The following is a 25,070-nucleotide window of genomic DNA, read 5'->3' on the forward strand; positions in this document are numbered from 1 at the left end:
GTTACTAGAAAGAATTTAATTCCTCACGCAAAGAAAGAAAATCAATGGCTAAAATATTTAAGATCATAAAATCCTTGTCCATGTAAACAATAATAACATTTACGTGAATTTGAAATTCCAAACATACATTCTGCGAATCTCCTCCATTTCCTGCAGCCTGATGGCTCCCTCGCCTGGCAACTGGGTGTCAGAGATAATTGACTGTCGTCCACGGCAACGGACCTCGCTGCTCGTTTCTGTGGTGCCGTACTGGTTTGTAGCTTGGCAAGTGTACACTCCAGAGTCCTCTGGGTACATATATAGAATGTCGAGGGAGACGAAGCCAAATTCGTAGCTTGGCTTGTACCGGTGACCTGAAATGATATATGGTATAACATAAAGCTATCTTAAATTGGTTATGTAATACCTGTTTTATTAGCAATATGGTATTTACTTGGACAATAAAGATCAAACAATATAAGGTTACATACTAAGGTTACACTGCACTTGTATGTTTTGAGAATGTACAATCGTTAACTGTTGCAATACATATAGGAAGATATGACAAATTGGAACAAAAGTACAAATAATATAATTTGTATACTTTTTGCCAATAATACCAATTCTATGGCAATAACTCACCAAACTGCAGTGGCTGTCCATCCTTGAACCAGTCCACCTTCATGTGCGGGTCACCAATAGGAACCAGCTTACACTCAAAGTGAATTGGCTCATTTTCCTTCAGGGTAACAAAGTTCTTTATCTCAGTGCGGAACACAGGTGGTTGCTCCTGGTTTTTGTGGTAAAGGTCTTCAGGCCTGGGTGCCTCGCCTTCACGCCTAATATACTCTCGCACTGCGCTTTCATGGTCAACATCCCTGTAGCAGACACAGAACAAAGGGGGGTTACTACATGTAAGTAGTTATCTTAAGCTAAGGTTAAAGACCACTAAATATTTATACTTATCGTATGCTACTGAAATAAATATTTAATAAATTGTAGATATCTATCAAATGACAAAGTTCAATAGCTTTATGATTTTTTTCTCTTTTTTTTATAAACAACATGTAGTATTTTAAATAATAATTGTAAAACAATTCATTTAATCTGACTGTATCAATAAAGGCTCAATCAAAAGAATATCTTAACACTCCTGGAAATTGAACACTGCAAAATGATGCCATGAATATGGAGAGAAGAGGCTAGGATCAGGCAGAGAAGCACAGAGGTCAAAGTGCAAGGTCAGCTGTGATACAATGTTCAGGGTCAAGGTCATGGTATAGTAAAATTAAGCTAAGCCAATGAACACTGACTAAACAAATTTCCTTATCAATATCATATTACACTTTGTCTTTATTATGCCAAAAGGTTCTATTGATTGGCTAAGATAAAAAAAAATGTGCTAAATTGAACAAAAAGCAGAAAAGAAAAATGATGAAATAAAGAGGATTTTGATGATTTACATTAACAGGAATAACAAAAAGATGTCATCATTGATCAGAAGTGGATAAAACAAATATTTCGGATTCCAATTCACTGGAAGGATATCATGGATTAAAGGTCATTCGGAGGACAACATAGATTTTGACCTTTTCGGTGGTGTGTCAAGCACAATTTTGGGTACCACATATTTTCCTGGTGGGGAGTATCTTCTAGATCTATATGAAATGTGGAGATGATTTATGAAACTATAATAAGCAAATGAACTAATCAACATGTTATCAAAAAGCTATATCTCAGTTTTTTTAAATGGCACTATGTTGATAGGGCAAAATGTGGTATCTTTATTGTGAGCAAGTCTGGAAATCTGAAAAGAATTGTCTTTATTATATACCTGAAATTGAAAACATCAAAATAAGCAAAAATAAAGTCACTGCATGCAATGATGAAAGCAATGTTGTGCTAACCACTAAGGCTAATTGCTACCAGTGTGCTCTACTTGAAAGCAGAGGTGGCATTTCCCAGGGTTGCAGCTCAATCAGACTATTTACCAAGGACGTATAGGACAAAAAGACACCTGATATTCAACAAGGTGGAGATAACGAATAACACATATTTAACTTATTTCATGGAACATCATATTCTTTAATTAAAATTTGATACTAATGAGGTTAGGATTGAAAGCATAAGATTGGTAAAGCAAAATTATTCACAGCACAAAACCAATTATTTTCAAGTCCATTTTCATGAAGCATATTATCATCATAATAGCGCAACCCAAAACACTGCAGACCACAATTATTTATTCTGCGACACTTTGAGTTGCTGTCCAGTTAGAGATCAAGAAGCTTTTGGTTTAAAGCAAAGTAACACGTATGGAAAGGAACAAGTCTGACATAAGCGCTTCATTGTTTCCACATCACAAATGGAACCAACCGCTACCAGTCTTCTAGGTAGAATTTTCTTGACCTCAGGTCAATACCTCAGACCAACCACATAAATTAACGTCAAAATCTTTTTTCTCTTTCTAATACCTAAGCATAAACAGCATATTACTTATTCTGAAAACAACGACCATAAAACCTCACAACAAACAACTCTCTGAGCCACCCAACTGTTTAAAACTTTTCACATCAATTTTCAATTATGACCAACATACCTGTCTTTTTAACCTCAGTCCTTCACAGTAAATAACATTACATTAACCACAAGATGGTACTATACATACTTTCCAACTAAGTTCAAATTCAACCTTATTCCATCCACTTACTCACAAGTTCACAAACATACCAACAAACAAGACACAAGGTCATCTCCATAGCAACACAAAGTCCCATGACCACTGCCATCCGCATGGCAACAGAACATTTACCTATTCCATGCCTCAGCAGCCATTAATACATCGTGTCTTCCAGCCACCACATAAGACGAAGGCCCAGATACATAAGGGACTGGTTCATAGGTTGAACTCTTAGGTTTACGCTGCTTTCGTACCCTCACCCGCTTAGTTTTTGGCACAAGTTTGGGGAAATATTCGCCCCCAATAACCAGTCTATCTGGAGTGGGTGCGTGAATTTTCCTAATTCTGACATGCTTCCTGAAGTAAGAGGCATCTGATTCATCACCGGATGTACCAGAAACTACAACCACTCTGGTCTCTGACCTTGTTGTTGTCTCAGATCTAGTTCCTCTAATGTCTCGCCTTACTCTTTTATCAGTGACATAATCAGGAACATCAAAAGTCACTTCATAAGGCTTAGTTGCTGGTTCAACCCGAGCTCTTGTTTCTACAGACTTTCTGGTTATCTTTCTTTCAGGTTTATGCTTCGGAGATAACCTCAAAGATTTTGTAGAGGTCTTAACATCATGTTCGACCCTCTTTTCAAATCTCTTAACATCATATGTGTCAGTTACAATTGGTTCAACAGGAGCTTTAATCTCAGGCTTAGTTTCAGTGGTAATTCTTGTTATCTTTCTTTCAATGGGTCTGTACCCATGAGTTTCAACTGTCATTCCAAATGGTTTTGGAGATGGCTTTGTATCAATTGTGACCCTTTTTTCAGTTTTCTTAGTCTCTACAGTCTCTTCAACATCTGGTTTGACTGTTTTCTGAGCTTCAAGTGTGGTAATTTTTCTATCAATGGGCTTATACATTGGAGCTTGAACTGCTGTTGCTCCAAAACATTTAGGGGATGGCTTTGTATCAATTACAAATGTCTTCTTAGAAACCTTGGTCTCAACAGTTTCAGAGACTGGTTCGACAGGTGTGTCAAATTTTTTGACCCTAGAATCAGTGTCTATAGGGATGGGTGAGGGTTGCCAAATATAGGGCTTCTGTTTATCCTGGGCCTTCACTTGTGGGCGTGAGGGTTTTGGTTTTACGGGCGGAGGAACTTTTTTAAGTTCTGTATCAGATTTGCTGGAGAAAAAATTAAATAACCCTGTGTCAAACAAGACTATTAACATTCTTTGAATTTTTTAAGTAGTTTAAATGCATGCACTAAAATTTTAACATTTCTATAGAAACTATAGCCGAAAATGAAACATTTTAAAGCGATTGTTTGAAATCTGCTAGAGTTAGTAGGATTATTTTAGCATTATTTCTCTTATTCAATATTCCTGTAATCACTAAAGCTATCAAACATAAACAACAAGTAGTAACGAGCGTTAAGTAGCATTTATCTACCTATGATTAGTCTTCATCATTATTCAGCATCTACAGAATTTTAAATCTAAACAGTTTGCAAAATAAATATATGCCAACCTACTAATTTAAGAGCAAAAGCCCGAAACAGACAGGTCTTCACAAGTTTAGATAATCAGCCAACACAAAGATACTTCTACTTTGCCTGCCAAACATTGTCCTCTCAAAACACAAATATTATAACATTTTCATTTTAAAATCAGGGTGGGGCAACACAGAACCGATTCTCTACCTTGTCTTTTCTTTGGGCGGAGATGGTGTTTTTCTTGTGGTAAATCGGCGCCTTTCTTTTGGTGATGGGGGTTTCTGAGGCCTACATTATTAATGTAATTGTATGTAAAATTGTTTCATTCAAACTATGGGAGAAATTTTGTTTAAGTTTGTGAGAACATCAGTATAATGTTGCATGCATTCTTTTATTCTAAGTGACTGAGAGAAGATACATGTATGTTTTGTCAGTTCTACTAGAATAGTCTTTATGTAACAGAGCATGCTCCTACAAAATTATGCTTTAAGATTTTCTAAAATAATTAGTATTTAAAACAATGTCATATACTATATATAGACAATGATGTCTATGGTGACTATATTTAAATAATGATGTTGTCAGTTACTATATTTAGATATTGATGTTGTCAGTTACTATAATTAGATCATGATGTCAGTTACTAAATATAGACACTATTTGATATTGGGGTCAACTGTGGGTCATGCAGCACTCAATACTGCACCTGAAGAGCTTGTATTTGGTCTCCAGAGAGGCCGGAATTTGTGGTTCGATCTTGGGAAACATTTCATCCGCCCTAGAATGTCATTATGCATATATTAAGTTTGAAATACAACTGTAAGATGAGAGAAAGGAATGTAGAAAGCTTGCATGACACCTTTATAGAAGAAGATGCATCTGTCTAATAGAGAATATTTTATTCACCTAAATTCCATTCTGTGCATGCAATGACAGAGGAATTGAATAGATAGCTTTATTTCCTACACAACTGGACAGGTTCATTTTTTTCCGGCAGTTGAAAACCAAGAAATTCTTCTAGATGCAAAGAAATATTATAATTCTTAAATAGAGGCAATATTCTGTTTACATGATTTCAAACACTTCCACACAAATAGTGATCATGCATTTTTTACGTCATGCATGACGCACCTCGTAAGTTCTTCCTCTGTGGAGTAGTTAACCAGACGTAGAGAGCCCATCTCTGTATCTGATACATAGTGTATCTCCTGAACGTAGCCTTTCTCTTGGATGTCATAGTGACTGGAGAAGGAATGAAGAAGAATTCTTTACAACCAATCAAAAACAAGGAGGCTGTTTGAAAAAGGTATGGAGAATGTCAAGACTGCACTAGGAAAGGAGTAATGAAATTATCTTAATTAAATGAATCTTGTGGGACATAGTTTTCATTTGTGTAACTTGACAAAGAAAGTGACTGTAATTAGCAACTTTCATGCACATACTAATCCTTCAAATATGACTTCAATAATAATATGTTATTTTACAAAACCTGTATTTCCCTTCAAACACTGATAACTGATTGTGTCTGTTAAGACATCAGTGGATAACAAAGTGTACAATATGTGAGAGGTGATCATCAGAGAGAACAGCATACAGTAACAATAATGTCTGCAATACATAGAACAGATTCATGCCATCAAGAAGACCACGTCAACCAGAATCATACACAGCAAGTCCTCTATATTCAACACGGCTGTAGGACCAAGGAGGTCAACGAAATAGGTGACATATCATTTTGGGGAATTTCAATCAGTCCTATGTAAAAAAGACTTCATTATCACGGGAGAAAACAAAAGTCAGAAAATGATAATCAAAGTCATTCTGAATTTCAAACACATGCTAACTAAAAAGAGTTACAACACTGAGAACAGCATTTTAACTAATATTGTATATTAATTTCAGGATGCATTTTTAGTGTTGGTGTAAAAAGTGTATTACCAAGTTAAGGAATGTTGAGAAAAACTAAAAAGTTGCAATTAAGAGCATAACAAAGCATTTTATTAGTTAGATTTGTACACTAAAGTATGGACCAGTTTCCAAACAAATCCATGTCAACTCAAACACAAAAGCAAGAAAGCAACTAAGCAACCAAAACAACTAAAAACAGCCAAGAAAAGTGCCAGAAATCAACTTCCAAAGCACATCTATGAAGGCACCTTCCAAAGAATAACAATTAACCTTTCAGGGGAGTCAGCCTTGCGTTTTGGTTTTGGTTTGACCATTGGCGGAACCTTAAGTTCCACATTCTTTGCAGTTTTACTTGGTGTCTCTGGTGCGCTAGAATAATCTGGCATCTCTGGCTTGAAGTGAACAAACGCTCCACCCTTCTTGGGCTTGGGAGCTTTTGTGGGCGCTATTTTTTGGGGCGCATGCACTTTGCTGAAAATAGTTTCATTGACAAAATGCAGTGCTGGTTCTCGGCTATAACTACAGTGTGACAATAGTTTATAGTGACCATTCTAGTCTCATTATTCATCTACATATATTACACACTTAAACATTACAAACAATTACACATGTATTTTTTTTCTTAACAATGACAAAACAAAACATTGACACTTTTTTGTTGTTGTAACAAACACAGTTTGTCTAATCTTTGCACCAACAATTCGACACATATTCTTCTATCATATGCAACAACAGAGTATATTGTACAGTAACCGTAACTACCCAAAGTTTTGGGACAGAAAAGGTTTTTGTCAGCTTTGTTGATTAGAAATCTCAAAATTGAAGGTGTCCCAAACACTAAAGGTAAATACAGTATTGAGGGCTCTTGTAAGACTAAGTAGCTCCATATAAGGATACAACTACTTGTTTTTAGCTCTTAGCATGTTATTTACATCTAACATTCACGTCTTATTTAGTGTATCTATAGTTAGTAAGATATTCTGAACTAACAACTACACTATCATGTACATTTAAGCTCTATATATACATATACAGAGAGACGAAATATTCATTCATATAATATAGCAGAAGATGGGGAAAGATAAATGTAATACAAAACCTGAAATGTCTAACTTAGCATACATAGTTGGTGGGTGGGGTTTAATGTAATTTTTCTAAATTTCTGAATTGCAGTGAGCAAATTAACCATAGTGAAAGGTAGGGCATGTGGGATAATTAATAGATGAGTGGCTTTGGTATATTGCTTGTGTCCAAAACTATGTTCAAGTTAGTAAGGTAGTGAACTTGTGCATCATGTGAATTATATAATACATGTGGGTTACTCACCGTTCTTCCTCTTCTGAAATGGGGACCTGAGGTTTAGGTAGGGCTCTCTGTGGCTCCTCACGTCTGAAATACACAAACAGACTTACATGATTTCTTATTGGATTCGGTTTCTTTATATGGAAGTGAGAATGTGCTTAATGATAAGCTATATGTGATCCTTTTAATTTAAGACTGTATCAGCTATATACATACATGAAATCACAAGGAATTTAAATATAACAAATAAATGAAAGCTGAAACAGAAATACTATATGTATTAGAACAAGAACAAGTGGCATCATGCTGCACATGTAGTCAACATTATCTTGCCTAGAACATGGCTTATGGTGATTGAAAGGCAGATTCTGTTTCATATTTTGTTAGATCTTCAGTTCAGATACATTACATCTTGAGAGTACTTCATATAGCAAAGCGATCCTTTCATTACAGGATGTTACAACATCAAATCATGTCATCCTTGTTTATCTTTTCTATTCACACTGGCCTGTTTATTACTTTAAGTTCATGCTGGTCACAAAATCATGCCAATGGGATATAAAAACATCATGGTGTTAGCTTTTATTTCAACACTGTGACCATCTTTACTTCATGCTGCTGATTAAAGCACTTTGTGACATCTCGTTTGTGACATTATCATTCAAAGCAGTATAAATCATTTCATGCAGACAAAACAAGCTCATCATTTAATATTGCAGACATCCAAATCCATTCTTGTGACAGTATCATGACATGTGGCTTCCTCATTTCAGGTTCACGACATCATCACTTTATGATAGTGACATCATCAGTTTATGCTAGTGACATCATCACTTCATGCTTTTTACATCATCATTTCATTCCGATGACTTCATAATTTCACTTCATCATCACTACACAACGGTGACATCACAACTTCATGCTAGTGACAACTTCACTCCATGCAGGTGACATCATCACTCCAATGCTAGTGACATCATCACTACAAAATGATGACATCATCTCTGACATCATTTCTGCATGATAGTGACATTACAAATCCATGCCAGTAACATCATCACTACACACTGGTGACATCACAACTCCATGCTGGTGACTTCATCAGTCCATGCTGACTTTTACCTTCTAAAATCTAGGTCTTCCTCAGACACCACACGGACATATCCACACTCAGTGTCAGACACGTAGCTGATTTGCTGAACTGGACCTTCCACTTGGAGCTCATAGCTAGTGTGGAATGGAGATGTTAGATATCATTATAATTCCTCATTACATTTGTTTACAAAGTATCGATATTTCAGGGTTGGCTGTTTTACAATTTGTTTATGTTGTTGTTATGGACTTGGCAGTAAACATTCTTGTACTTGGATTTGTTGCCAAGCTGTTACGTTTTTAGTAAAAGACAAAATCCTTAACTTGTAATTTTGTAAAATCAGTAAGCTAGGTTGAATATGTTTAAATGCATCTTCATCTTTCAATAAACAACCCAATTAGTTTGTCTGCTTTTCAATATAGGACAAGTTGTTCAACCTTGGTGAAGGGCTTTTCTTGGTGGATCTAGCGGGTTGTTCGGGCGTCTTGGCTGGTGGTTTTACGGGCTGGAATGTAGGTGGTGCAGTTTTCTTTGGCATCACCTCTGGAACGGGCTTGGGCTCTTTCTTAGCAGCCACTGGCATTTTGGGTGGTCCAGTTGGTGCAGCAGGCATAAAGTCCATCTTAGAGATCTTCTTGCGAGGTTCAGTGGAGTCTGGGACGTCAAAACGAGCCCGGGCTTCAGAAACGCTGGGTGGTTTTGTCTCCTCCTCCCCGTCAACCTCCATTGGGGCTGTGAGAGGCTCGGGTTTCTCCAGTTTCTGGTAGGGCATCCTGGGTAATATGGGGGTAGGGAGCCAATTAAAAAAATGTGTTTTGTATTTAGCATTTGAAGCTAATTAGTTACAGTGTTTTCATGTGAAAATAAGATTTAAGTATTTATGATTATAGAAATGTAAATTTGTATTGCTTCCAGACGCTACAAAAACTAAACTATTGTATGAAAACAGTTTAGGCAGAAAACAACATTTGAAAGATTTCCAAAAGTGACACTCAAAATTTGAAATGGAAAGAAATGGATTAAACAACACTCACAAGCAGAAAACATCAATATAATTAAAAAGAAAAACCAACCACAGAAACCAAATTGAAAATAGTTGAACAGAATAACAACCTCTTGCGCCTCAACTCTGGTGAAGCTTCAATGGAAGCACAAACAGGGGTAGGGGGTGGGGGTTTGACCCCAGGGCGCCCCAGGGTGGAGAAGGGAGACGCACCCTCTGGTGACTCCGATGACAAGGAACTGTAGGGGGTGGTGCTAAAAATAGGTCAGGCAACAACAGCCAATCAGAATACGGATCACACAACAAAAAGTATTGGTTATTCAGCAATATAAGCAATAAATTTGAGCTAAAATAGAAAAAGAATTCAAAGAAAACAAGAACAGAAATTAATATCAAACTTGTTCAAAAAGAAAGTTGATGAAAAGAAATGTTTAAAGGGAATTCTGCTTAACAAACACTGAATAGGAGTTGCTTAAATTCTGCATGACAGAACTATTTTTTAAGATTTGATTAAAATAAATTAAGCAAATTGATAATTCAAGTTAGGTTATAATCATAACTACCCAAACATTGTACATTGTAAGATACGAAGTCAACCATTTTCTAACATGAGCTTTGTACCATTAGTCTACCTAACAAGCAGTTATCTTTATGAGTTCAGTATTCTTTGTTGATGTGACAAATGTTGATAGGAAGTGTGATGGAAATTAAAGAAAGCAGAGTGGAAAATGGAAACAGAATGATCATGCTGTTAATGATGAAGTAACCAATAATACAACAACAATCCTTGACTTTAGCTAGCCAGACATCTCTTGTATCATCATCTGTAGGAACAACAGCATGAAAACACTGGGTCTGCAAATCTCATGCTATTGGATGATGATATGTACACATTGGTAACGTTCACTAAGACATTTGAAATTCATGCACGATTCTTCAGCAGTCTTGTCTGGCAGTTCTTGATGTAGATTCCCATCGTTGAAAAACAAACAAACAATAATTTCATTGAAACACCATGCTTTGCAAGTTTTTAATGTAATCATTAGTTGCAGTGTCTAGACCCATGCTTGGTTTTAGGTCTTAAGACTTAATAACGGGATAGATGTATGTGTTAATGCCATATCACTGAGAGGCGTGTGCACATTCCATATATCAACCTGGAAAGCTCTTCCTCCCTGATGAGCCTCAGAACGGCACTGTCTCCGTCCTTTACGTACGAGATTTCCTGTACGGGGCCCTCTGATTGAATCTCATAGTGGCTGAAAGCATCCATGTCTGACATTGTGAGATTACTGTACATTTCTTTCATAAACTAAATTTTGTGCCTCTGACAACAGTAACCCACCCTTTTCTTCTTTATTGTTTGGGCACCTTTTGATTTGGTTTGTAATCATGTCTTTCAATTCAAAAGCCCTCTGCCAGCCACTCTTATGAAAATCCTTTGACTTTGGCTTCTTTTCAAAGCTAAAGCTCGTTGTATAAGTGTTTGTTCTTTGTCAATTGTCTAATAATACAATCATCACCAAAAAACAATCACTAACAGTTTATTATGTCCATGTACTTTCCCAAAATATCTACATACACATCTACTGTGACATGAGGCTTATAGCGACAACCACAAAATGTAAATCATAAACATTTATTTTTAAGACTTACGGTGAAGTTTGTCTGGGTACAACTGTGAATTTGGGAGCTGCTTCCTCTTTCTTGATTGGCTCAGCTGAAACGGTGAACAGAACGTTGAACATGTAATCATACTTATGTATACAAGAATATGTAGGTTCATCTTTATGTTGTAACTTACATGACCCAGGTTGTTCAGAGCTGGTGAAAATTGAAGATAACTTATCCTATTTCTGAGCAAGAAACCCCATACCAATCTAACTCACATTTTAAACAATAAGGAACCAACTTACGTTCTACGACCAGTTTGGCCCTGCATGAAGCTGACCCGGCAACATTTGAGGCGGTGCACTGGAACCAGGCAGCGTCTGTCTTCTTGGCATTCTCGATGTACAGCACTGCTCGGCCATTCTCTATTTCCATTCTAGACAGTAGAAATCAAAGACATTGTATAATTGTATACAAATAAACTTGCATAACATGATAACATGGTTCGATTTTTAAATGAAATATTCAACAAGACTGTTATACATCAGATTAAATTGGATTATTTCTCATTCGTAGGAACTTTGATATTTGGCACCTAAGACTAAGACTTGAGTACAAAAAAAAAGACTTGAGTACAGTGTAAGTACTTTAGATAAATCATTTTTCGTTCTACCTTATATATTCAATATGAGACATTTTTTAACTGCCTTTACACTTGTATTTAATGAATATAGAGCAGTCCTTACTTGTAGTCCTTGCTGGGCGTCAGCATGCGGTTATTCTTCTGCCAGCTCATCATGGGTGTGGGTGTGCCCACTGCCCGGGCGGTCAAGGTCACTGACTGACCTTCACGGATGGTGTAGTTCTGCATACGCTCCACAAACTTGGGAGGCTGCATCTGTTCTCGCTCTGAAGCACAGGAGAAAAACAAATATACTTATGCTGATACTGTTCTACTCTCAGGCAATGCACAGGAAGACACTCAAAGCGTGAAGACAAAACATTAACTCTACTAACATTTGAAGTGATAGAAAATGTTGATAACATGATCACCCCCACTCCTACCCCTGTATGTACTCACCAAGAACTCTGAGGGTGACGTTAAAGGAGGACTGTCCCCCCTTGTTCTCGGCCAGACAGGTGTAGACCCCTGCGTCCTGGGGAGCGGCCTTGGTGACGATCAAAGAGTGAACGCCGTCCTCATTTACAACCATCTGTATGGTAAAGTGATGGGTTAAAAGTAAAGTAAATTAAATGAGTAAAAGATACATTCTCTTAGGCTATTATGTAATATAAAGATATTTCTGTTGATACTAATTTGCATGACTTTGTTTATATATGCTAAGACTAACTATAATTTTACCCTCACATATAAAATGAACAAATTAGTAAATTTAAAAAAAAAAATCAACAGATTTACAAGCAAACTGAACTGTCAACGACAATTTACAAACAATTCAAGTATTAACATATTAAAAATTTGCTACTTAAAACAGAATTTTATTCCTTTAGAGCAAAGCTTCATTCATGTTCTTTTCACAAGATTAACTGACCTTATGTGTGTAGTCTGGTTGGACCTTCTGATCATTACAGAACCATGTGATGTCGGGGGCGGGGCGGCCGGTTACGAGGGTGTCGAACCGGACCATGTGACCCTCCCGCACCTCGCTGTCGGTGGGCTTCATCTTAAACTGGGGCTTAAGTTGCGACTCAAATACCCCACCCACATCCTGTGGCTGATCTGTGGGGACACGACTAGAATCTCTGGAATGATACAAATCAAGTTAGTTCCAATTATGTTTATATTTCATTAAGTGACATCTTGTAAATTCTTTATGAAACAAAGTTCTGAACTTGTAACATAATGACACTGCAAGTACTAGGCTAAATAGTAATAATAGAACCAGCACAAAATTCCAGCCATCTATAAAACCAACCTTCTCAGTATCCTGTCCAATGTCTCTGGCTGTACAAACGAGGTGGCGTCAATATTTCCAACAGTCTCCACAAACAGCTCACTGGAGCACGTATCCTTGCCAAAAGCATTGACAGCAAGCACAGTGTAGTATCCCGCGTCTTCAGGGAGTGCCACACGAATACGCAGCGTGCAGAAACCATCCCGATCATATTTGATCTCATAACGGTTTGATCGCTTCACTCGGTGGCCATCTTTGTACCAAGCCACCTTGGGTCGGGGTTTCCCGATGATTCTGCTAATAAAGGTCGCATCAGCCCCCTCGATAAGTTTAAAGTCTTTCATTGGTTGAACAATCTGTGGTGGGCATTCTGGCATGTCACTAGGCACCTCTGAGTCATACTCAGAAGTTTCTGTCTCGCTGGCAAAGCGGACCTTGCCGTCCCGATATTGGATATCTTCTTTAAGGCGATCTTCAAAGCCAGATACCTGGAACTGAAACCAGAAGAAAAGAAACATGAATGGTTTTGGATGAAGTAGGAAATTGTGCTCTGATATCATTTAAAGGTGGAGACAATAAAGATCTACTCAATTATTTTGAATGTTATTAAACTGACAGATTCAGACCATAAACAGTGGTTGGATTTATAATAAATGAGAACTATCCTTAAATTAAAGGAATCTATAACACAAACATACACCATTTTGCATTAATTAATCATGACTGAAAACTAAATCACAAGTTTAAAGTTAAATAGAGCATACCGGTTTTCCTCCGTCTTCTGAGACTGGCTGATATTCTGGTTCCTCTTTCTCAGATTGTGAGAGCCGGTAACCAACGTTGCTCTCAAGAATACGCTCAGAGCGTGGGATGAAGAAGTCCCTCTCAGTTCGTCGAGGCTGCATGGATCTCTGAAGGACCTCCTGGTCGAACGGCAAGGTTGGTGGCATAGATGCCGGCAATGGTGGAGCTGTCGGCAGTTTTTCTGAAACAAAATGGCGGTTTTACTAAAAACTGAGTAAAATTGTGATTTCAGTCCATTTGCATTGATTTCTAGGGAATTGAAAACAAAAGAAATCAAGGGCAATAAAACTCTCCAAGACAGAACAGTATTCTCAACAACAATCAAAAGCCATTTAAAGAAAACTAGGACTCTTTAGCAACAAATGAACACTTAAGACATCAAAGGGAACTCACTCTCCACAGGGAGTATGGTTGCAGTAGTGGCCGTCTCCCCTACTGGGTTCACAGCATTACATGTGTAATCTCCTGCGTCCTCTGGCTGACATTGGAATATGATCAGCGTACACTGGCCAGTCTTGTCATCAATTGTGATCTTGTGTCTGAAATTATAGGATGATAAGAGATACCTGTGTCTGCATGAAAACATTTTGTATCTGTTCACATATAATACAAACTACAAAGTCTTTTTTTTCACACATTCTAATCTTAAAAATTTTTCAAGCAATAATCAAACTTTACATAACAATGGATAGCAATGTAATGAAAAACCCATTCTCAAGTGGTACAAATTAGTTCCGAATTCACAAAATTTGGTAATTTCTTCACCAAAACATACCTATTATCAGGTTTGATTAGTTGTCCATTCTTGGTCCAGTAGACGTCTGGGAATGGCTGACCGGACACGTATGTATCCAGTACAAGGTTGGTATCCTCAATGAGTCGTCTCGTCTGGAGCTGCTCAATAAATGTTGGTTTTACAGCTTCAATCGGTGATGGGATTCTCTCTTCCCGAGGTCCAGCAATTTCTGGGACGAATTTCTCGGTGACTGGCACCTGGGCAGCTGAATAGGGGAAATATCAGAAAAGTGAACAAAAAGAATGTTTCAATTATGGATACTAATTCTTTAATAGTGAAATGATACAGGAGAATGTCTATCGCGCAAAAAGTACATGTAGGTCAATTCTTAACTTTATGAATTTCTCATGTGGAAAGTAATTATATTATGAATTGATTCAACCAAAAATTTTCATTTATCAACGTTTAACTAAATTAATTTCATAATCTATAAAAAAAACCTGTTACAATACATTTTTATGAAACAAATTTGATGCTTCATAAGCATTATAACTTACGCATAACTGCGAGGTTGCACTCAGATGTAGCTGAACCGTCCGCATTTGTGATGACACATTTGAATCTCCCAGAATCCTCAACAAATGCCTCTGGGATCGTCAAGGACGTCCCCTCGTTCGTATACGTGATCTCAAAGTCGGCTGAGCTTTGGATCTCGGCATCATCTCTGTACCATTTAACAATGGGCTCTGGCTGACCTTTGAAGGTCACATCAAGTCTGACTTTTTGACCTTCCTTCATCTTCTGGTCATGTAAAGGCTGGAAAAGAAATAGGTCATAGCTGATGAAGAAAAATTCATGAGTACTCGATTTGTTTTTAATTACCTTTTTTGATACAACCATAGCAACTGTCACTTTCTTAATTCTAGATAAGTTTTCAACTAATTCATTTGTTCTATGTAAACAACAATTCAACTTAAATATTTGAATCAACATCTGTTTGGAGACCTTTACCTTTATCATTGCTTCTGTAAAATTTAAACAACAAAACAGGTTTTAAAGATTTTAATCAATCTATCAAAAATCTCTCTAAAGCAATTTTTTTTTATAATTACAGGATATGGTGTAAAAATAAAAATATAAGAGTAATAACTATACCTTGATGAATCTGGGTTTCTCCTTCAGGTAAAGGGTTTGTTTGGTTGGTGGTGCTGTCTCCTCAATGGGCACACCAAACTTGGGCAGCCTCATTTCTGTGCTAGACTGGACCTTCTTTTCTGGCTCATAGACTGGTTCTTCAACAGGAACTCCGTAGACCGGAATTCTCTTCTGGGACACAGGAAGCGGTTTTTGGTCCACCACTTCCATCTTGACTTGATCCGTGAACCTCTCTGGCTCTCTCTTACTGTATTTTGGTGGTACCTCGGGAGGCGGGCGTTTGGGTGCAGATTTAGCGCCAGGTGCCCGGCTGGGCTCAAACACTTCGCGGGCTTCACTCACGGGTTTGATTTCTTCGATGGATACCTCGGCAGTTCCACCTGATATAGAGGAAAAGAATGTTAATATTAGTCTAAATTCAAAATAAAAACGTGTCATTTTGACATGTAGATCTAATATCAATGCGAAAAAGTCAAACATAATGTGAAGATCCAAAAAGATTGCAAAGCATCCTCAATTGAACATTAGGTATGTCCCTTACAATCTTAAGAGACAACCAGATACATGAATATTAAACCTTGTTCAAAAAATATTTCTAATTTCTAAGGTTTATATTTGAAAGGTTTTTCGTTCAAAACAAGAACCACATTTTACTCTCTAAATTATGAGATTTTTCATTTTTGACACTAAGTCTTGATTATTCAAACCTGTAGTAGAATGTAGCCTACCTTCAACAATCAGGTTGGCTGTAACCTGAGCCTGTCCTCCAGGGTTCTTGGCCTTGACTGTGAACTTGCCAGCGTCCTCATAGAACACCTCGGGTATGTACAGTGAGTGAATGTCTCCCTCCTAACAAAAAGAAACAAGATTTAAATGAAATAATGGTTATTTCTGGTATATTAATTCACTGAATATATTTAGAATGAAATTTGAAAGACAAGGGGCTTATCTGTTTTCCTTATTTTGTTCTTTATCTAGCGTTATTTTCTTCATACAAGCCAATCATACTCTTTTTGAAAATACGAACCTGTACAATCTCAAAGTCTGGAGAGCTGACCAGTTGTTGGCCTTCCCTGTACCATGTGACCTCAGGGGCGGGCTGACCTGCCACTCTTACGATCAACTTGACAGGTTCACCCTCTCGGATAGAGATGTCATACAGCCTCTCTGTGAAGCTGGGTGGGATCACTGAGGCTATAAATAGAAACATTAATTGCTTAACTAAGCGAACGTTGAATATTAAATTTATGAAAGTCTGGCATTTTGGTACTGCAGGCATTCAAAGTTAGCTGGTAGTAATTTTGATTTAGAGTAAAAACAACCTTGACCGTAAGAACACATTTAATGAGAACTCATTGACGACAGAAATTACTACATGTTATGGTACAACAGGACACAAACAAAACAACCTTACCTCGGACAATGAGCTCGGCTGAGCTAGATGCAGATCCAGCCATGCTAGTAGCCTTGCACATGTATTTTCCTGCATCCTCTGGGAAGGTCTCTGGAATCATGAGGGACACGCGCCCGTCCTTGTAAGAGATCTGGAAGTCGGGGCCGTCGGCAAGGTTCTTGCCCTCTTTGAACCATTTAATGGTGGGTTCTGGCTTGCCTGAAGTGTTTATATAGCTTGTTTATACAGCAGTGTTCAAAATAAGCACAAGCCCGCACGCCCTTGCTGGAAAAATGTTTACGGGCTTTTTCAAATTCTGGATTTTAAATAGTTTAACTTGTTGATTTTTTTGTAAGGCAAGCACTAGTATGAGGATTTGGACTTTTTTCTCCAAAATTTCAGTCATCTTATTTATGAAATTTCATAATTTCACTTTCTTTTTGACAATTATATATGATGCAAACATTAGGACTGTAATTTTGAAATAAATTACAAAATAAAGTGAGAGAAAGTCTTACCAGTTACGACTCCCTCAAAGGTGACCTTGCTTCCTTGCATGGTGGTCACATTCTTCAGGGCCTGAAGGAACTTTGGAGGAATCGGCACAGAAATTGTCAAATCGACCGGTTGATACTTGGGCTGCATATCGGTCGTTATTGTTGTAGAGTACTTCTCTTTCGTCTGTATTTCGGGGTAAGTTTCATATTTCGGTCTGACGTCGGTGACGATGGTCTCGGCGTGCTCCTCTGATGAGGGGATGTATGTTGGTCCATCCTGGCGTACTTCAGTGATGGAGCGTCGTGAAATGCGTGTCTCAGTCGTGGTAAGTGTCTCGGTGGAGGAGTACTGGTTTTTGCCACTGAAATCAGCAAAGATTTAAACACTGATTCTATTGCAGTTTAGTGCTTTAAACACATTTAGCTTTGATGTTCAGATCAATTGAAGGATTTCAGTCCCTTATGCCGATTTTAATGTAAGAAAAAATATAGAGTTTTAAAAAGGCTAGCTGTACTTGTATCTATTTGCATAAGCATGCTTTAGAAATAACATCTTGTTCTATACTAAAGATTTTTCATTTAAATATAATCATTTATATTTCATAAACATTCATTTTGCTAACAAAATGTGCTTACACACACATCTTCGTATTAGTACTAACTGTCATAATAATCAAGCCATCAAACAGTACATACGTGGTAGCCTCAAACGTCCTTGTTTTTACGAGAGGCATGGGCTGTGATGTGAGTGGCTCCTCTACGTGCAGCATTCCGGAGCATGTTGCCTTGCCAGACGGGTTTTCCGCGGTAACAGAGAACCGGCCTGCATCTTCGTCAAACACCTCTGGGATGTGGAGCAAGTACCTGTCTCCCTCCATGGTGATCTGGTAGTCCTGGGATACAACTGGTTCTCCGTTTACAAACCACGATACCTGCAACCACATCAAGAAAGTTCACAAGCTTTAAATATAAATAAAAATCCTGTAAAAACAATGTCCACAAACATTGTACAATAAAATAGGCAAAATGTTAGTTAATTTATTACAACTCGTTTTTGATCGTGTACGTGTAGGGAAAACCGTTAACAACATACCTTTGGTTTTGGACTGCCCACGATGACACATTCCATGGTAACAGAATCTCCGGGACGTACGACCTTGTCCTGGAACAGCTTAAGGAACTCAGGTGGAGAATGGGTAATCTCGGTCCGCGTACGGCGAGTTTCCACGCTCTTCATCAACTCCTGGGTGGGGATAACAAATGTCGTAGAATAAATTTTAATATCATCAATACAGTTCAACAGCATCAGGAATTTTGGCAATGAGTGAGTGATATCGTCCACATGAATTATAACCATTTTCCAACTTGTCATTAACTCCCATGGGTGGGCAAAAACATGCGAGTGAGAATTTTGGGGAAGTATCATATATATATATATATATATATATATATATATATATATATATATATATATATATATAATTATATTGTAGTACAGATTAAGATATTATGTGGGAGAGTGGGTTGTCTCCATTAATTTATGATTGTCCATCCCTGACAAACTATCTAGGACTAGCCATCTAGGACAAACCATCTCTGACTAGTGACCAGGTGGAGCGAGGCTCCCATTTGCCTTATGTTAATAGTAAGCATACCTGAGGAGCATCTCTGACTGTGAGTTTGGCATAACATTTCGCCTCCCCAGCCTTGTTTGTAGCTTTCACCATGTAGTTGCCTCCGTCTTCAACGTAGCATTCTGGGATTGTCAGATTGTGCACGTCCGCAAACGCTGTCACCTGATGGGATGGAAAATTGAAGTTGACAAACAGCATTTTAACTCAAAGAAAGTAATTTAAGCAATCAAAGTATGGCTAATTGTTAAATGAACTTTATTGTTTATTGTTTATAGAATGGAGGCAATAGTTCTATTCATGTTCTGTGCAGAATAACTGCTTACTATCTGCAATATAATTTGGTATATAAATAAAACTCGGTGAACAATTTCATTACATTAATCATCAGATCAATACAAGACTTTTGTTTCAAACATCATTTTACCTGGAAGTCATTGCTGGACTCAATAGGTTTGTTGTCCTTGAACCACTGTAGGCTGGACATGGGATGACCTTGAACCCTACACTGTAAGGTCACACGTTGACCTTGAGAGGTTGTGACGTCACGGAGCAGCTGGGTAAACTTGGGGGCACTTATCTCCCCTGTCATAGACGCATCGCTGAGTTCACTGAGAGCTGTGGACAGAGGTAAAAAAATGTTCAAATAAAATATAACAGGAGATAGTTATGTCAGATAATATATTTGAAGCAGTTAGGTGTACTTAGAAGCACTTTATTCCCAAGTAATTGACGCATCGTTGAGTTCGTTAAGACCTCAAGAAAACCAAATAACTTGGCTAAATGAAATAAGATAACTGAAAGTGTTTAGCTTAAGAATGTTTGAGGAATTTGGGCCTGAAACCCAAGATATTTCATGAGAATACACATACGCTCCACATGCAGTTTGCAGGCGCTCTCTGCCAGTCCGTTCTCATTCTTGGCGGCGACGCGGTAATGTCCGGCGTCCTCGATGTATGCCTCTCGGATAACGAGTGTACATCTGTCTCCCTCAAACAGGAGCTGAATGTCAGATGACTCCTTGACTGGTTTATCATTGTGGTACCAAATCACCTGCAAGGGCGGAGATGTTATTGTAGCACTTCATAATACCAGTTTATAAAGCACGACATGGGCATAGCATAAGGCGTTCTATTCAATGTAAGATAGCAATTTATTATATGCTTTTCAATGATTTATAGAAATTTATCAGTGAAATAAAAATGATATATCACTTTTTCACATAAAAATTGATATATTTTACTGTTTGAATCATGCTTTAATTTTTCACTACCACTTTGTCTGTACAACAATATATCTTCAAGAACCTCCAAAATCAATCAATCATTCCACCAATAAGCACCATTCCATATCTGTGGAAGAAATAAATACTTTTCAAACTTGTAATTTGTTTACAATACATACCTCAGGCTCTGGGTTTCCGATGAGGACACAATCCAGCCTGACCCTAGCCCCCTCCATGACCTCGCGGCTTGGAAGTAGGGGCTGGGTGAAGGTAGGGACCACTGGCTCATCAAGGGAGGCAACTGACATCTCTTCACTGGAAGGGACACAACTCTTACATATAACTTCCCTTGTATTAGTTTTTCTATATGATTCAAGTAATTTCAAGTGATTTAAGTCGTGCACATTTTCGAGGGAAACATTTTATACATAACACATCACTTTTTTATTGTTTGGGATATAATTCTTACCTAGGGCCAATCTAACACACATTTTCTTTTAGGTATCATTCAAGGCAGATAAATCATAATTCACAGATACTCTTCCTTTAATATTTTAAAAATCAAGGGATACAACTCACACACATTGTCTCCCTTGTTTGCTTTAATTTAAGGGCGACAATTTATGTTTAAGTTGAATCAAATGAGCTACTCAAAATGGTGTTAAGTTAATCAATATTTTCTTTTTAAACATTTTACACGGCGAAAATAAAACACTGCACAATAGAATTTTGAAAAGCATTCCGCCGGGGGAAAGGTTTTTGAGGGGGAAAGTTAACAAAAAATTCTGAAAACAATAGCTGAAAGTTAAGGGGTTTTCCAAACACATAATAATATAATTTCGATAATAATTTTAACTACTCAATATCTAGATATCGTGTTATATATATTAAATATATATTGTATTATTTTCCTATGAAGATTTATAATACTACATATCATTGTCAATGTACCATGCTAATATTTTTCTCAAAATCAAAAAATATTCTTTATTCTTTTTATTATAAGGATAAATAGCGATAAACAATTTGCATCCCTGGAAATAATCAAAGTGACAAACAAATATACAACCAAACAAAAACAACACAATGAAGACATGCGGGTCCCATTTTATATTATTATTACTTCATATTTTTAATGGTCAGGGCCAACATGTTTTCCATCAAAACAACCCCGGAGATTGTATTTATAAAGGATCTTGATGCAAACTTCAACTCAGTGAAAAATTCTCTTTTTTCTAAGTTGAATTTCAAGTATCATAACAAAAACATGGAAATAAGCAAGAAAAAGATCCAAATAATGAAGGAAAATGAAGAAATTTAATAAAAAAAATAGGGGGAAACTGTCCACTTAAACACTTTATGAATACAGCACCAGATTAGATGAAAATATGGTACCGAAATACTTTTGAAATAAAACTTTAAGATGAATGTACATGTTGGCCCCTTTTTCATATATGTTTCAATTTTGTGTATTTAAAATGCTGTAGCAATGCAAATAGCAAGCAGACAGGCAGCATGTACCACCACTTGCCTCATAAGCGTCGTCTGGCTGGCAGATAAGTTGCTTATGTCGCTGCAAAAAAGCACAGGCTATGAACAATAGTTCTAAAGTCTCTACAGGGGAAAAATCACACTCCGTTGCCGACTATATTATCATTTAAAGCCATATATGCTGGGTTTGGTTTTCTTTTTATTTTGAATGGAAACTGAAAACTGTGTATACATAGATTTTGATGTTAAAAGCAGAGTGCTGTTTGGGCAGACTTGTGGCACCTGATTTGAGGCCCTGATGATTTCATATATTGTTAAACTTATTTTACAAGAGGGCCAAATGGCACTGAATCGCTCACCTGTCATATATTGCACATTCTTCCATTATATACAAATATTAAAAACCTAAGCCAATGAACACGGGGCGTGGCCAATTTTGACTCCAGGGCTAAAGTTTGAACAATCTTAATAGTGGTCCAATAAACAATGCTTCATACCAAATATCTAAGGCCTTCGCCTTTTGGTTTCGGAGAAGAAGATTTTTTAAGTTTTCATCATATACATATATATAAGGAAACCCATGACCGCCCGGGTGGGGCCATTTTTTGACCCATGGGCCAAATATTGAACAATATTGGTACAAGTCAACTAGATGATATATCATGCCAAATATCTAAGCTCTTGTCACTACTTGATTTTACGTGTGTATCTATATATGTATATTTGTTATTAATTGTTGTATGTGGCCCATATTGAAAATTGGTATGTGCACTAAATATGTTATCCAGTTTAAATTAAGACGTTACTTGTCTTTGTGAGTTCGGAGAAGATTTTTTAAGTTTTCACTATAACACATATAGAGAAAACCCATCAGCCCCGGGGTGTGGCCAATTTTGACCCCAGGGCCATAATTTGAACAAACTTTGTAGAGTTCTACTAGACGATGAATCATGCCAAATATCTAAGCTCTAAGCAACGTAAGTTCAGAGGAGATGATTTTTGAAGTTTTCACTATAAACATATAGAGAAAACCCATGACCCCCCAAGGGGACAGGGCCAATTTTGACCCCAAGGCCATAATTTGAACAAACTTTGTAGAGGTCCACTAGACGATGAATCATGCCAAATATCTAAGCTCTGTCCAAGTAAGTTCAGAGGAGAAGATTTTTGAAGTTTTAACTATAAACATATAGAGAATACCCTAACCCCCCGGGGCGGGGCCAATTTTGACCCCAAGGCCATAATTTGAACAATCTTTGTAAAGGTCCACTAGACGATGAATCATGCCAAATATCTAAGCTCTAAGCAACATAAGTTCAGAGGAGATTTTTGATTTTTATTACTATAAACATATAGAGAAAACCCATGACCACCCAAGGGCGGGGCCAATTTTGACCCCAGAGCCATAATTTGAACAATCTTTGTAGAGGTCCACTAGACGATGAATCATGCCAAATATCTAAGCTCTAGTCCAAGTAAGTTAAGAGGAGAAGATTTTTGAAGTTTTAACTATAAACATATCAAGTATACCCATGACCCCCCGGGGTGGGGCCAATTTTGACCCCAAGGCCATAATTTGAACAATCTTTGTAGAGGTCCACTAGACGATGAATCATGCCAAATATCTAAGCTCTAGTCCAAGTAAGTTTAAAGGAGAAGATTTTTGAAGTTTTCACTATAAACATATAGAGAAAACCCATGACCCCCCGGGGCGGGGCCAATTTTGACCCCAATGCCATAATTTGAACAATCTTTGTAAAGGTCCACTAGACAATGAATCATGCCAAATATCTAAGCTCTAGTCCAAGTAAGTTTAGAGGAGAAGATTTTTGAAGTTTTAACTATAAACATATAGAGAATACCCATGACACCCCGGGGCGGGGCCAATTTTGACCCCAGGGCCATAATTTGAACAAACTTTGTAGAGTCCCACTAGACGATGAATCATGCCAAATATCTAAGCTCTAGTCCAAGTAAGTTCAAAGGAGAAGATTTTTGAAGTTTTCACTATAAACATATAGAGAATACCCATGACCCCCCGGGGCAGGGCCAATTTTGACCCCAGGGCCATAATTTGAACAATCTTTGTAGAGGTCCACTAGACAATGAATCATGCCAAATATCTAAGCTCTAGTCCAAGTAAGTTAAGAGGAGAAGATTTTTGAAGTTTTAACTATAAACATATCAAGTATACCCATGACCCCCCGGGGTGGGGCCAATTTTGACCCCAAGGCCATAATTTGAACAATCTTTGTAGAGGTCCACTAGACGATGAATCATGCCAAATATCTAAGCTCTAGTCCAAGTAAGTTAAGAGGAAAAGATTTTTGAAGTTTTCACTATAAACATATAGAGAATACCCATGACCCCCCGGGGCAGGGCCAATTTTGACACCAGGGCCATAATTTGAACAATCTTTGTAGAGGTCCACTAGACGATGAATCATGCCAAATATCTAAGCTCTAGTCCAAGTAAGTTAAGAGGAGAAGATTTTTGAAGTTTTAACTATAAACATATCAAGTATACCCATGACCCCCCGGGGTGGGGCCAATTTTGACCCCAAGGCCATAATTTGAACAATCTTTGTAGAGGTCCACTAGACGATGAATCATGCCAAATATCTAAGCTCTAGTCCAAGTAAGTAAGAGGAAAAGATTTTTGAAGTTTTCACTATAAACATATAGAGAATACCCATGACCCCCCGGGGCGGGGCCAATTTTGACCCCAGGGCCATAATTTGAACAAACTTTGTAGAGGTTCACTAGACGATGAATCATGACAAATATCTAAGTTCTAGGCCAATTAAGTTCAGAGGAGAAGATTTTTGAAGTTTTAACTATAAACATATAGAGAAAACCCATGACCCCCCGGGGCGGGGCCAATTTTGACCCCAGGGCCATAATTTGAACAATCTTGGTAGAGGACCATTTGGTGATCCTACCTACCATATATCAACGGCCTAAGCCTTGTGTATTGGGAGAAGAAGATTTTTTAAGTTTTTCCTTCTGCATGGAATTGAATTCTTTGAACAACTTTGATAGAAGACCACCCAAGGAACATCCCTATGAAGTTTTATTAATATTGGCCCAGCGGTTAAGGAGGAGATGTCTTTTAAGTAAATTGTTGACGGACGACGCACGACGGACGCCGGACAAAA

The 25,070-nt window shown here is 37.6% G+C and overlaps 1 protein-coding gene across 2 annotated transcripts in view; it reads right to left on the reverse strand.

Annotated features, from left to right (window-relative positions):
* Positions 1–25,070, reverse strand: part of LOC128240368 (titin-like) — a 332,344-nt gene that overhangs the window by 251,341 nt on the left and 55,933 nt on the right. For both annotated transcript variants that reach the window (XM_052956995.1, XM_052956996.1), the window contains 33 exons: positions 20,602–20,737; positions 20,070–20,250; positions 19,625–19,815; positions 19,222–19,362; positions 18,660–18,809; positions 18,263–18,498; positions 17,588–17,928; positions 17,091–17,288; positions 16,704–16,870; positions 16,405–16,525; positions 15,677–16,056; positions 15,079–15,337; positions 14,561–14,786; positions 14,179–14,324; positions 13,746–13,966; positions 13,003–13,475; positions 12,619–12,829; positions 12,147–12,279; positions 11,812–11,974; positions 11,371–11,501; positions 11,111–11,174; positions 10,612–10,713; positions 9,565–9,708; positions 8,889–9,224; positions 8,481–8,585; positions 7,383–7,445; positions 6,327–6,527; positions 5,280–5,390; positions 4,855–4,926; positions 4,356–4,436; positions 2,792–3,838; positions 622–857; positions 128–353 (listed from right to left, as the gene is read on the reverse strand). In XM_052956995.1, coding sequence (XP_052812955.1) covers positions 128–353; positions 622–857; positions 2,792–3,838; positions 4,356–4,436; positions 4,855–4,926; positions 5,280–5,390; positions 6,327–6,527; positions 7,383–7,445; positions 8,481–8,585; positions 8,889–9,224; positions 9,565–9,708; positions 10,612–10,713; positions 11,111–11,174; positions 11,371–11,501; positions 11,812–11,974; positions 12,147–12,279; positions 12,619–12,829; positions 13,003–13,475; positions 13,746–13,966; positions 14,179–14,324; positions 14,561–14,786; positions 15,079–15,337; positions 15,677–16,056; positions 16,405–16,525; positions 16,704–16,870; positions 17,091–17,288; positions 17,588–17,928; positions 18,263–18,498; positions 18,660–18,809; positions 19,222–19,362; positions 19,625–19,815; positions 20,070–20,250; positions 20,602–20,737 — 6,993 coding nt within the window. The remainder of the gene's footprint in view (positions 1–127; positions 354–621; positions 858–2,791; positions 3,839–4,355; positions 4,437–4,854; positions 4,927–5,279; positions 5,391–6,326; positions 6,528–7,382; positions 7,446–8,480; positions 8,586–8,888; positions 9,225–9,564; positions 9,709–10,611; positions 10,714–11,110; positions 11,175–11,370; positions 11,502–11,811; positions 11,975–12,146; positions 12,280–12,618; positions 12,830–13,002; positions 13,476–13,745; positions 13,967–14,178; positions 14,325–14,560; positions 14,787–15,078; positions 15,338–15,676; positions 16,057–16,404; positions 16,526–16,703; positions 16,871–17,090; positions 17,289–17,587; positions 17,929–18,262; positions 18,499–18,659; positions 18,810–19,221; positions 19,363–19,624; positions 19,816–20,069; positions 20,251–20,601; positions 20,738–25,070) is intronic.

This window comes from Mya arenaria, chromosome 7, assembly GCF_026914265.1.
Source record: "Mya arenaria isolate MELC-2E11 chromosome 7, ASM2691426v1".
Classification (NCBI taxonomy): Eukaryota; Metazoa; Mollusca; class Bivalvia; order Myida; family Myidae; genus Mya; species Mya arenaria.